General features: G+C 42.3%; 1 protein-coding gene across 1 annotated transcript; it reads left to right on the top strand.

Moving 5' to 3' along the window:
• The first annotated feature begins 1,736 nt into the window (after positions 1-1,736).
• On the top strand, positions 1,737-14,290 carry hmgcll1 (3-hydroxymethyl-3-methylglutaryl-CoA lyase-like 1). Its single transcript, XM_035607012.2, has 9 exons — positions 1,737-2,012; positions 3,150-3,227; positions 3,746-3,853; positions 4,245-4,340; positions 4,550-4,698; positions 5,611-5,674; positions 6,195-6,383; positions 12,683-12,808; positions 13,202-14,290. Exons 1-9 carry the CDS (start codon positions 1,917-1,919, stop codon positions 13,304-13,306), a joined length of 1,011 nt encoding a protein of 336 aa, XP_035462905.1. The 5' UTR covers positions 1,737-1,916; the 3' UTR covers positions 13,307-14,290.
• Positions 14,291-14,683: the final 393 nt, after the last annotated feature.

Here is a 14,683-nt window from a genome sequence, read left to right on the forward strand (position 1 = left end):
ACTTCACAAATTGGACATGTTGGATTTCTGAGGTCTGGAACCGTGCAAATCTGTTATGATACGAATTTCCCACCATTGATTTGAGTGTAAAATGCCAAAATCTGACACAGAGCATCCTGATAATCCTCCACCCTGTGTAAACTCAAAAAAAAATTTAATCCAAACATCCAACTTTGTCTTATAGATGAATTTGTAAGTAAGATCCTATCACATTAATCTGATAATTTGAGTTAATCTTAAAAATGTATTTACTGCTGAAGAAAATGTCATTGAAAATCCTTCACCTATCAGCGTTATCTATCTTCAAAAAAAGCTATTATTCTTTTTTTCCTCGCAGATGTCGGATGAACTGTTTCAGATTCATATTTTCTGTAGAATGTCAAAAACTTGAAAGTTTTCACTCATCTGTATCCCATTGATTCTGCAGGAAAGCCCCCGAAGGCCAGACTTTTAAAGTGACCGTCTGCAGCTGGTATTTGTCAAGATAAAGTGAAGCTGCCGAGGTTTCCTTGAAAGCAGAAATGTTAAAAGGCCAGTTAGGGTTAAGTGATTGATGCATTTATCATTGATTTTAAAAAGAAACATCGAGGAGGCAGATTCTCATTGAAAAGTCGAGTTGTTTTGCTGACAACGGACAGTAGATATAAATGATGGACTACATTTGTTATGGTGGGAAAACGACAGCCAATTTGCCAACCCTTGCATTGTTATACTATAAGGAATTGTTAGACTATAATAAGCTTGTTGAGATATTTATTTGAAAGTTTCTAAATACATGAGGCATACCCAGCCCTCGCCTTGCCTCTTCTTTTTTCTTATACATATTTTCCAACCTCTGTTGCATTTAAAACATAGATTTCCAATCATCTGGAAATTATTGAAAGGCCATTAAACCACTAAAACAATGACATTATTTTAAATAGATCGACTTTAAAAAAATGAAAGGTTAAAAATTAGGTTTAAAAGTTCAGCATTGAATCATAAATGCTTGTTTTGCTGCACCTAAGGGAACCAGGAATAGGTGATCAGAGGTCATTCGCCGAGAGGCATTTGAAATTTTAGGGGGTGGCAACTGATAGACATCAACCTTGAAGTCTGCTGCAAGAAAGGGGCTCTTTTCAGGGCTGATCACACGAGTCGCCCTCGTCCCCTGAGAGGGAGCTGGAGGTCTCTCATCACAGAGCAGTTTAGCGCGGTGAGATGGTTGAATGCTAGGACTTCATTAAGCCCGTCTATTGTTAACATCTGGGTTCAGAAGAATGGCTCTTTCTCTGGTTAACGTTGCCCGAGCCCTTAACAAGGGATTTCATTACACCGTGCAGTTGACATTGGCAGCAGTGGCACGTCTGGCAATGGAAACCCCTCAACTGTTTGGGTCACAGGAGATCAATCAGAGCAGCGTGTTTCCCTGGAGCGCCCGGTTCTCACTAAGAACGGGGAGCTGAATGTGCATCTAATCTTGTTGTTTCATCAAGATAACTGTAACTGTATTCTTTTTACATGTTCACATATTCCCTTCTTTTGGATGCACATATTACACTTTCCTCAAAATGCATCCAGAAGAATTCCCGGTCCAAAGTGCAGCACTATTCTCTCATATCGCTCCATTTGCCATTTTGCTTCACATCAATTCCTCTCTCTCACTCCCCCCCCCCCCCCCCCCCCCCCGGTCCCCATCCCTCTCTGTTTTGATTCTCTCCCTGCTAAGGATGTGGCTGCCATGGCAACTGCTGAATCATCCTCGACTGCCATGCAGCAGCCGTCCTCTAATTCCATCCCCTCGTGCAGCAAGGCCCTTCGTCTCCCCGGCCCGCATTAGCAAATTGATCTGACGCTCCAGTATTCCTGCATCAGCTGTGGGAAGTCGGTGCAGGTTGGTCTCGCACGACACGGGGGCTGAGCAGCAAGCCATTCGGATGGGTAACGTACCCACTACGGTGAAGCACTGCCTGAGCTATGAGCAACTCGTCCAGGACTACCCGTGGCTGAGACGCTGGCTGCAGGAGGAGAAGGTGGGCGTCCCTTTTTTCCTGTTTCTGATCTGCTGCACATGCTCTGCCACATGACTCTCTCATGACAGAGAGGCTGCACAGCAGCCGGCTGCCGGTGATGACAGCACTCTGATGCTGCGTGCTGCTCATGTAATGTTGAAGCTTTGTGATATTCCCATTCAATCGAACCAGTCAAGAAGCACCTACAGTAATGTCACTTATCAGCCTCTTGCAGTTAATTCTTTGAGTTGTGTGGCATGTTCATTTCTTAAAGGGTTGAATCTGATTATCTATTAGCTTCCGTTGCGACTGTTCCCCTCAAAAATACTGCATTATAAGTAAAGACTGTGCATATAATTTCTCAGCTCAACCAAATCATGGTATTATTGCCAAAATGCACGTAATGTATCAGAAGTAAAAGTAATGTACTACTGATGCACTGTGCAGCAATTTATTGTTTTCATTGTACTGCATTTGGTGGAGTTCATTTTAAAATTGTGTTTTAGAGACGTCACTGTCACTCAGTTAAGTCACATCTGATAAGGAGGTTGCGTTTTTGTCCCGTGTCTGTTTTTTGTTGGTTTGTTATCTGATCTATATTTAAACTTGGTGGAGTGATAGAAATCCTAAAACTTTGGTGTGGATGCAGATTAAGGAGCAGATCCAAGATATCTATATGTTTCTCATTTTCTTTGATATTGCACGTGCAGGATTGTTTAGCATCGATCTAGGTATGTGCTGTATACTGAGTGCCATTCTAGTTAGCCAATGTTTTATTAGAAAAAAGAAGTATTTAATCTCTACCGAGGTTTTACATTTAAGTTCTTTCTCTCGTACACAGACAAGATGGACGACATGACAGCCTGTGCTCTTCTGAGGCTAACATCAGAGAAATACCCCGATCCTCAGAATGTCCCTTGTGGTTTGTGTGGAGTTACCCTCACCTTCTTTCCCAGCCTCTTTTTTCTCTACGACACATCTCCCGAGTTCGCATCCTCGTGGCCTGACAGGCTTAGTTATGTTTGGTTCTCGGGTTTCATTTGGCTTTGAGGGAGAGAGTTGCTCATGTTATAAATGACATCCGGGATGAGTGAGCGCGTGTGTTCAGTGTCCTGTTAAGTGCTTTTCCCTTTCCCCTTTTCTCTTTCCTGTCTGCAGACCATTACAGGACACGGGTATCCAGAGTTTGTTAAAATCGTTGAGGTTGGTCCGAGAGACGGACTTCAGAATGAAAAGGTACACGCTGTCATTTCAGTCAAGAATCTCGTTTATATTTATATAAGCCCTTGATTTGTATTATACAGTCGTCCCTGGAAACCCCCATTTTTCCTGTATCTGTCATACATAAAACAATCTGTAACATATGGATTGTGTGCCATAATTGCCAGGAGCATATGTTTCACATTTTCTTTGAAATTGAATAGGAAAGATGACACGACTTCTGGTTTCGTTTACTCTGCTTAGCATGTCACCGTTTTATCATTCCCTTATTGCACGCCAGTAGCTCTACAGATTGCACTGGATGCAGAGATAATTGTATCTACCACAACTTTTTATTACGGGAAATATTGTACATTCTGATAGATCTGAAAATACAGAGCAACATTTTGCACAGCCATTGTGGAAAATGGTGATGTGATTTGCAAGCGAGAACAAAACCCCAGGTCGAATGGTGATAAAAATGCCTGCTGTACCTCCCATCACGAGTGAAATCAAATCCAGAAAGAATACATTTCGCTTTCATTGTTCCCCAGGAAATTGTCCCAACAGGGATGAAAATCCAGCTGATAGACATGCTGTCACGAACAGGCCTGTCTGTGATCGAGGCCACCAGCTTTGTCTCTTCAAAGTGGGTGCCGCAGGTAAAACCTCTGCTCTGCACACAGCGGGACCGTGCTGATTAATCTATTAGGCCCCTTCCCCTCGTCTGCATGAATACTGAGGAAAAATCCGCTGCCCCAGCGTCCTTGCGATGAATATTTGGAAAGAATATTTTCACATATCCGTCATACGGTCGCCTCCTCGTCCCTTGTGTTAAATTGTTCCATTTTTTACTTCCTGAGCAAACATGGGCATGTTTTATTAAAACTGAGTAATGAGACACAAGAAAAAGTGATTCTGTCAGTTGAGGATTGTCTGCTGCCCTCGAGCATGTGAAAACATTCGCGCAGGATGATGTATGCTCAGGAACACGTTCAGATGATGTGAAAGGTTTATTTTCCTACATCATATGTTTTCCCCCCCTTCACTCAGATGGCAGACCACACTGATGTTCTCCGAGGAATCCAGAGAGCGCCTCGTGTTCAGTACCCTGTTTTGACACCTAACATGCAAGGTTTCCAGGATGCTGTAAGCATTCATTTTCAATTCAGCGCGATGATCTCCGCTATAGGCCACAACATGTTTACCCGTGCTTGTCGAGTTCAGTTAACGGTTGGCACTACATTCTTCTTTTTATTTTCTTTTTGCTAGACAATGCCTGCACTTACGTAAAGTGTGACTTCAGCACTGTGTTCAAAAGGGTTTTACAAGTTCCTTTTTTCCTCTCCTGCTTTAAGGTTGCAGCTGGTGCTACTGAAGTGGCCGTGTTTGGATCAGCGTCTGAAAGCTTCAGTAAAAAAAATATTAACTGCTCCATCGATGAAAGCATGCTGAGGTTTGAGGAAGTCGTTAACGCGGCCAAAGAGCGACAAATTCCAGTCCGTGGGTCAGTATTCTCTTCATATATTCTCTCTCTCTCTCTCTCTCTCTCTCTCTCTCTCTCTCTCTCTCTATATATATATATATATATATATATTCATTTATACAATGAGTGAAAACTCATATCAAACATTCTACCCACTTTGTGATTTTTACTCCGGTTATCACATTTCATCTTTTACTCCAAACGAAACATTTGAAAATACCGCTTCTATATGTGGGAGGAAAACACTGCACAATTCAGTAATGATACCTTTTATAGCAAAGTTCCAGATGTTCACCGGGGTTTTATCTAAAAAGCCCACATGTCCAGATGGACGTCAAAGCAAAGCAAACATGAAGGTCAGTCACTAAATATAGATGTGCCTTTTGTCGTACACGGAAAAGTAAGGCACTGCAGTTGTAATGCATGTTTTCTCAGATAACACAAACCTGCCCATCCAAAAACGCTGAACGTACTGAATAAACAGCGGATTTATTGCGAGCACTGTCACTTTGTAAAAGCAAAATGCTGTTCAATGATTAATTCAAGACATAGAATTGAAATCTAATCACCAGTTTGGAACCAAATCTCATGTTGATCTTTTTTGGACTATGTTGAGATGTGACGCGCATGGCCAAGATGACAAGGCCGAACCAATATCGTGTTCTTATCTAAACTGGCAAGAGTGAAATACTTGGCCAGTCAAAATGGTGATTTTTAATTCATCGACTGTGACCTACACATATAAATCTGTTAACAGGCATACATGAACCACAGTAATAAAATAATCAGCAGCTTGACGTTCTCCACGTTAAACTGAATTGCTACTCCATCCACGGCAGATGGTTTTCGTTTTTATAGCTGGTCAAAAGCGTCACACGCTATCAGATTTTACACAAGCTTGTTAAATGTCTCACAAACGTCGTGCTCTTTCAGATATGTATCTTGTGCCCTGGGATGCCCCCACGAGGGACACATCCAACCTTCCAAAGTAGCCGAGGTGAGATCAACTTGTACATTCCTGTGTTACTTTCATGTTTTCTGAAACATTTAGTGGAGAAAATATTAATGAATTGGCATTTTTATATATATATATATATATATATATATATATATATATATATATATATATATATATATATATATATATTATCACGGCACAACGCTAACTAAACTCTGGGCTAAAAGAAATACACAGTGCAATGTAAGCTTACATTTGGTCAAGGTTAAGTAACTATTACTGCCAGTTTTTTTTTAAACATGCCTTTACATGCATTCTTTTTTCCTCATGCACGCTGAATTTATCAGATGATTCTTTTGTCATTAAACTCTCATCTCAATAGTGTCCCCCCCCCTTTTTTTTCTAACATTAATACATTTGTATTAGGATACAAAACCTTTTCACTAGAAAATATGCTCCTCTGTTTATTGGCAGTTCATTGCAAAAGACTTCCATGCGTATCACAGAGCTAAGTCACGTTTTTTTTTTTTTTTTTTCCTTTTCTCAAACCATTCTTTAGGTGGCAAAGAGGTTATATGAAATGGGCTGTTATGAGATCTCCTTGGGGGACACCATCGGTGTTGGTACCCCAGGTTCCATGTTCAAGATGCTGCAGAGTGTGATGAAGGAGGTGCCCACCAACGCCCTAGCAGTTCACTGCCACGACACGTACGGGCAAGCACTGCCCAACATCCTCACTGCACTTCAGGTGAGAACTCTCAACATGCACCATCCTCCCCAATCCATTACTACCACTTCTGCTAATACCGACCAAAATGATAGATGGTTCTAACCATCACAACCAGAAAACAGTGGAGCCGCTAGTTGAAGTGATGAGTAAAATGCTCTTGGTTTAGTAAAGACATTCTCCAAACTATGTTTGCTATGTGAAATTAGACTTTCGACAAAACATTTTCTGAATTTTGCCTAACTGCTTCAACTTGTTCAACTTTAACCCTCTGTACTTTCATAGCATTAACAGTTCTTGATGATGTAAAGGATGATTGTAAAAACTAAGAGTAACACACCCCAAAAAATGTCCAATACAAATTTATTTCAAACTCCAAGGATACACCCGATGAGGTCAACGATTTCCTCGACGGGAGACAAAGAAAGACATAAATATTAATAGTTAGTGCAAAAGAAAAACAGCAAGGGACAAAAAGAAAATGAAAAACACACAAACACACAAAGAGGCTCCCCAGAAAAGTCTATAATGTATGATGAAGTGTGGTTAAAGTTTACAAGTGCCGTGCGGCTCCCTGGGAAGACTGCGCTGCCGCACTGTGGGTGAGAAGTACTCACAGCGCCTAGCATTTTTCTGGAAGTCCTTAAACGAAGGGGAGCGGCTCCAAGGCCGCTCCACACGTTGGGCGGGGGGACCTGTGAATTCTGGGAAAGTGACGAGTAAAGAGCTTGAGAGCTCTCAAACCCCTGGCAGAGATTAACAGTCACAGTTATAAATGGAGTGAGCGAGAGACCTAACGTCGCCGAAGATTTGGCGAAAGGTAGCAAGCGCGAGGGGGGACGTGAAAAGGGAGAAAGGTCGAAAAGGTCTCATTTCTCTCCCAAGAAAAGGAAGATGTGTGCATATATCGGGGTTGTGAGTCTTACCTCCAATTCTTTCCTCTTCCATCAAAACCCTCCCGATCTTCGTGTGAGAGGTTTGAGGAGCGCTTTATCTTGCAGAGGTCTGTAGAGGGCCCTAGGAATACTGGCATGATTGGAAGACGAGATGCATTTGAGTCACTTCTCCTCTGTTCAAGCACACGACGGCAATGTATTATCCTCTGGATCCCCACATCCTCTTTTGATAAATCGTCTGAAAGCTTCTTCTTCTGGTTTTCCCCCGCGGCTTGGCACGGGCTTATTTGGGCACCTTCCTCCTCGCATGCACATCCTTCCCCTTATGACGAATGTAGATATTCTTGAGGCGGACCGCAGGCCGATTATGGAGAAATGCCCAGCCTTCGCATACATCAGTGTTGTTACCCGTGATGACATAAAGAGGAGCAACCAGATGTGGAGGCCTAGTCCAAAGTTGAGGTGGTGATTCGTGTTCCAGCATGTCTTTCAACTTCCTCGAGCGTAACTGCCAACACTGCGGAGAGCACAAGCCCTTTCTGAGGTTTTAGATCATATTTCCGGCTCGGGATAATCGTATGCTAAGCTGCTCCTAATCCATCTTTTTTAATTTTCAAGGCACATTTCAATACAACATCTTAGGACGCATTGTTTCTTCTAGACTGGAAACAGGCGAAAGGCAGCAAAATTCACATTATTTAAACAATTCACAGTTGTTTGGAATCAAAATTAAAATATTTCAGAGCTTCTAAGTTGAGATCTAACATAAATAATATTATAGGAATTAAAAAAACTACTACTGACATTCTCATCTCAAACAAATATTGCAATTCTGAGGATGGAGCTGAAATGTACGATGAGATATTCAGGAAACTCACTTAAATAATGAGAGTTTGTGAGCGCATGACACGATGAATGTGTCCTCTGTTCAGTGAGTATCGAGAAGACCCAAAACAAACGTGTAGGTCACAATGAGACGCACAGAAAAACCAGGAACCATCAGTCAACGAGGACGAGGGGCATTAAGAAACATGATCCGAGCCTCGCCTCAAAGTACGATGATTCACAAACTGGAAGGAAAAAAAAAAAAGGAAAAGAATCCCTGAATCTTAATGAACGTAAGATATTTCCAAAGGGCCCATTGTAGTAAAAAAAGAAAAAAACACATCTAAATGGACGATTACATAATCATTCTCTATAATGCACAGCTGACAAAAAACGTGATTAGGTTGTAAACTGTCATCGGGGTCTTTTTCACCACGTCGCCAACAGCGAGAGTAAAACTGACATAAATCCAGACATAAAACAGAGGTAACGCGGATATGGCTGTATCAGTTCTCCGGAGCACATTGTCAACGCAGGGGAGGAAGCTCATTGGGGGCTGGGTGGGTCAACAGATGTGAGGGGGCTCACAAAGGCTCACCTATTCACTATCTGTTGGACAAAGCAACCGAGAGCTAGGTGGATAGCAGGGCCCTGGGGGACTCCTAACTCATCTGTCGCTTGGCTGCTGAACCCTGACAATGCTGTGCTTAACAGGCCAGCGGAAAATGATCCTTTCATTCGCCCGCCGCTGAGCATGTGATGAGCGGCGGAGCAACCGCAGACCCAGCACTCTATGTCACATGGCGGTGGGCAGAAGATAATATTGCTTTTGCATACGTTACCGTGGTAACAGCATGGCTCCGCAGTGCCCTTGCAGAGTGTCATCCCGTAATAAACAAGTTAGAGCGTGGAAACAGAGTTACACACCTACTGTGGCAGGAGTGCTGTACCAGGATGATGTTGGTATAAATATAATGTCACTAAATATCAGTGTGCTGAAGTAAAGCTCACGACAATGTCCACATGTAAAGTAGCAGGTATTCTCGCTTTGATTTCGGACGGTGAACTTCCTTTGGGAATCACACACTTACGATAATTCATCACAGCTGCCTCACAGACACAGAAAGTAATAGCAGCCGGGGATATTTAGCCTACCATTTGCTCAACCGTAAACAAGATGGAAATGAAAGATTTTTATCATCGCTTTTTCATTATTGTGTGCCAGAAGTCCACACCACCAACTGGGAGAGAAATGAATTCCCCCAGCGCTGTCAGCCCTGAGTCACCTCTTTTGTTCCTGATAAAGACATTCCTCGGTCTTTGTACCTTGTCTTTTTTTTTCTGGAGATCTGGGGGGGCTTTGTTACAAACCTACTCCTGGCAGGTCACACAATGACAATGTATGTGCTTAGATTTCACAGACTTGGCATGGGGAATTATTTATTCCTACCCGCAATCTTGGTGTATTGTGAACCGCTGCAGCTGGGAAATACAGTATAACCTGTTTGTGTTCTCACTTGAGCTCTGCGCTAACAATCGCATTCATCTGCAGTTTCTTCATCATTTTTTTTCTTCTTTTGGCCCTATCAATGAGCCACTGTTCGGCCATGATGTGCACGGCGGGGAAATCTGTTTTACCAACACTCAAATGATTCATTGTAAGTGTATTGATAACTTCAGTACAACTTTATCTTGGCTTCAGTGGCAGATGCTGAAACAGCGATCGTGGTCATCATGACCAAGATCATCATCACCAATGACGAATAATGATAAACTAAGAAGCTTAAATAAAATGATAGGAACAGATCATATTGAATGACAAAATAATTAATAACAAACGTAAATAATGCATCCTATTGAATCTGAAATGTGCTTTACAAAGTATGTATGTTCACATTATAGTGTGTACATGTAATTGTATGTTTATTTATCAGGAGCAACACAAATGAACATTAATGTGGTGTAATTGTTTCAGAATTAGTCGAAAGCTTAAGTTTTTTTACCAATACATGGTGGTTAAGTTGATGTTAAACATTAAAAAAGAAAAGCCAATAAAAAACAGATAGAATAACATCAAAATAAAATAGTAGGATACAGAAGGTTGTGTAGTAAGAAATCATTTACACACGGACACATAAGCACATGAAGTGATCACATTCAGACCTTTATGACAACCAACAAGACCAAAAATCTTAAAGATGAACAAGAGTTTAATCGTTCAAGTAAACGCTAAGGATGCAGGAGGCAGACACACAACTGGTCTATTTTAATTGGAATTATGTAGAGTGAGCTCAGAACTAAGTATGGTTCGACTTGTCCCTTAGCGGCTGCACAGTCTCCAGCTGCACATACACAAATGAAACTGAGTAACTTTAAATCTCCGGGGTTTTAAATGAACATTTTTTTTGCCACATTGAGACAGATTTTGATTTTAATTTGGTTGTTCTGTTTTCATGACAGTCACGAATCCATGAAGTATGGAAGGTGAATGACTTGAGTATACACTTCAGAATGTTTGTGCTGAAATAAATGTAATGTATTCCCTCTTCGTGTTGGTTTTGTCCAGCTCCGCGCTGCCTCTCAATACCTGGATTTGGCTTTGCCCGTGGCAGGGTTGTTCATGCGTTCCTGGAAAGAGGTTATGCGTACATGTGTCAGCAGTGGATCTGTGACAGTCTTTTTCTTCCTTTCGGCTTCCCAGTTTACGCAGTGGTGGGTAAAGCGTCACTGCTCCGTATCCTTCGGCGAATACACACTCTCTCGCTTTCTCTGACGCGGTTATGAAACCGAAATGGGAGCATGTCCATCTTCAGCCTCGTCCACTCACTGGGTAAAATGTCAACAAGCTTACCCCCCCCCCCCTCCACACACACACACACACACACACACACACACACACACAAACACACTCACACAAAAATGAAAGTTTGAAAATGTACTGTGTCGTTACGCTGGAATGCATTGTTTTTATACAGCCACAGCTCGGTGGATATAGTTTTTTCTTTCACACTGAGTGCACATCTGGCTTTTGGGCAGTGTGAACTTAGCTGAGCACTGGCAGGCTCGTCCTGCTGACCACCAATCCCTGCGTGATTGCTGTCCGGAGGAACAGGGCACGCCGCTGAAGGGTCTGTTTTGTTCTCCTCAGAAACAGTATGCCGGAGACCCCTGGCCTTACACGGTTGGCAGCTGAGAGCGAGAGGATTGGCATGGCAGATTACAACTCTGTGTTTATACTACAAAAAATGATGCCTAGTACAATATCCTGCTCTGGCTTTAACCAAGGTCTGGAAATCTCGTGCGCTCGCACACACACCGGAGTCGATCTCCTCCTACCCCACCTCCTCCTCTTCACCTTGCCAACACAAACAGCAATTAGGGCTGGCTCAGACAGCCCCTGAAAGAAGTGGGTTCTTGTCTGGGGGGGGGGAGAAAAGCAACCAATTAGCAGCATTGTTCGAACAAAAAAAAGGAAGAAAAAGAGAGAGACAGAGAGGCAAGAGAGAGTCTTTTAATTCAGCTTGTCTGGTCCTGCTCCATGGGGTGAAACGTCCTTCACGACCCACGGCCACTGAGAGGATCAGCGTGTTAATTTGGTCTCACTGTGGGATCCTCTGACATCTGGCTCTGCCACGGAAGCTGGAAAACATCTTTAATATTCTCATGACGATCCCGGGGATATGTGGAAAACATCCCCAAACCTTAATCTATAACGTCTGGCTTTATCATTTTTTATTTTTTTGGTGTGAAAACAAAGGTTGTGCTCATGGTTCGGTGCACTTCAGACGGCAGACACTTTCCTCTTTACGTCATGTCTTCATTCAGAGGAGTTTGAAAGTGTGATGCATGAACTCCACCTGGAGAGTCAGCATTAGTTTATGACAAAGAGGTAGGAGCATTTTGGTAAGCTGTTCAAAAGAAAAAGAAAAAAGAGGATTAGAATAAACTGAAGATGAGTCATAGATTTTCATATGGAGGCCAGACACTTGACATTGTTGTCAATAAAACAAAAAAAAACACACACACAAAAGGAAAGAAAGCAAACATCTTCCCTCAGATATCCGTACATCCGCAAGACATCAGTGAAATGATTAATGACATCAGTGATTATTTGTAATAATTGCCCATTTGAGTGGTAACATTACAATTCCTGATTTTCTGGCACGATGCAAGTGGACGCCATCCAGCCAGGGGGAAAAGGCCTTCTCGCTGTGGCAAGAAAGTGAATCCCCGATGGTCCAGGGCAGAGTAGTGCTGCAAAAACACGAGTAACCAGGAGAAGCAGAAACATAGGAAATGTTCTGTCCAGCATTTCTTATGCTCCTCTTATATGAACAAGGCCGTAATTATGTGGTGCTGGTGTTTGGAGCTGACAAAGAGGATGACTAAGCCATAATGTGGGACGCACCGTGCCCACTCGTCTTCAAAAACACAAGCCCACAGTTCTCCTGAACAGCTGTAAAACACGACCGCAGCCCTGGCAAGGCGCGCCGCGGCGGGTAGAACAATTCGGCAGCACAAGGACCTTTGTTCCCGGGGCTTCACCTGAGGTGAGGCCCGCGCGGAGGCGCTCAATGTCTCCGTTGTGTGTCCTTGCAGATGGGGGTCTGCGTGGTGGACTCGGCGGTAGCTGGCCTGGGAGGCTGCCCGTACGCTCAGGGTTCGTCTGGCAACGTCTCAACAGAGGATGTTCTCTACATGCTCAGCGGCATGGGTATCCAAACAGTGAGTATGTCTCTTTGACAGACCTGCTGTATTCTATGTCTTTATATGATCCCAACACATCCACCAAACTCGTGCAATCACTCAGAGCTTATTTATCTTAAAGGATCGCTGCGCAAAGACACTTCAAAAAACATTATTTTTGTAGTATCAGTGGTTTCACACAACTTGCACAAGGCCACAGTGTCACATGCATCGACGGCGCGAGAACAATTTATTTAACAATTCCTACCCCTGCTGGTGGAATCATTTCATTACACTTCAGTTCTTTTTTTTTGCCTCTTGTCACACACGTTCCAGTTACATCCACGAGCAGCAAGCCGTCACATTCTCACTTTTTTGAATGACAACACCTTGTAGACATTCGAACTGATGCCATAATACTTTTTTTTGCAGGGTGTGAACCTTTCCAAAGTAGCAGAGGCCGGCGACTTTATCTGCAGCGCTTTATGTCGCAAGACAAACTCCAAGGTTGCTCAGGCCCGAGGCAGAAACCTGTGATGGAGACCCCCCTTTCAAAGTGCTTCCCCCTGTTGTTGCTGCCTTTTAGTCTGTTGTCTATGCTGCTTTATTTGAAGTACACTATTTCCATGTTTCAAAACTGTCTGAGGTGTACTATCAAGAAATACTCACAAGAAAGATCACAAGGTTTGAACATTTGTGTCTGTCAATCTCAGTTTCCTATTTTTCCTGTTCATTTTTGGAATTGAAGGACCATGATGATGCTGAAATGTCTTTTTTGTCAAATTCCAACAGAGGGAGGTCATATCAGCTTGATTATATCTAGAATGCATTCTGGCCTTTTTACAGGATTAATTATTCACTTGTATTATCATATTTTTCTTTATTACTGCCAAACAAACCCAGCAAATGGCAGCGACTTTTGTTTTTTTGCTTTTCAAAGCTCAGTGGCCTTAAAAAATAAAAGGAGAGGAATAAGAATCAAGTTTATTTCACTTTGGCTATGTGTTGAACTCAATTTATTAACACCACATGTTCCGTTTGAACGAATAGAGAAGATAGAAAAAAAAAAAGCTTGTTCTTGCTTTCTAAATATTAATATTTCCTTATGCAGTACACGTCTGAAAATAATTGTTTCAGCTTTTCTGTCTGGATGATAATCAAATAGAATAAAAAACAAAACAAAAACAACATTCTTTGAAAAGTTTTTGCCCTCAGGTTTGCCAAAGAAGAAGAAATGCCCCTTTACTGCTGACGTTTTTTCCAGTGAAAACCTTTTACCATGACATGAGCTACTGACTGTGTGAGAGTCAAGAGAGGTTGTGTTTTATCTGTGTCCCTCCTGTCGCTGTACATCCCACTGTGCTGTCTGTGAATCTGAAAACTGAATGTGACCCTGAATTCTAATGAACTTCATCTAATCTGAGATGGCAAAGAAAACAAATGCCATATATATTGTAATTAAGAAAAAAGGAAAATCAGGCATTGTGTAATTATCTTTGTATCTGCTGTCAGATCATCTAAATAAAGGAATAATAACTAAAAAAGATGTGTTGTGGAGACCTCTGTCTTCGTCCTCGGGACTCAGGATACCTGTGGTTTTTTTATCCAGTGAGCTAACTATCATCAACCGTATTCAGTATGTCCCAGTAGTAAATAATGCCTGAGTGAAAGGCGACTGGACTCTGCGAAGCGACTCTCATCAACAGAGGGAGCAGTTTATTCACAGAGGTCCATCTTCATCGCGTGTGCAAACAATTATCCAATATAAAGATTATGCACTCTGATTTTAGATTCTGATTTATGCAGATCTGCTTGTAGACAACGGCAAATCAGATGAGAGCAGGCCAATAATAAGCAAACTTGTGAGTTCTGGATAAGGAATCTAAATGTTTCGGGAGGTGCACTGATCTGCAT

Source organism: Scophthalmus maximus, chromosome 10 (genome assembly GCF_022379125.1).
Source record: "Scophthalmus maximus strain ysfricsl-2021 chromosome 10, ASM2237912v1, whole genome shotgun sequence".
Taxonomy (NCBI): Eukaryota; Metazoa; Chordata; class Actinopteri; order Pleuronectiformes; family Scophthalmidae; genus Scophthalmus; species Scophthalmus maximus.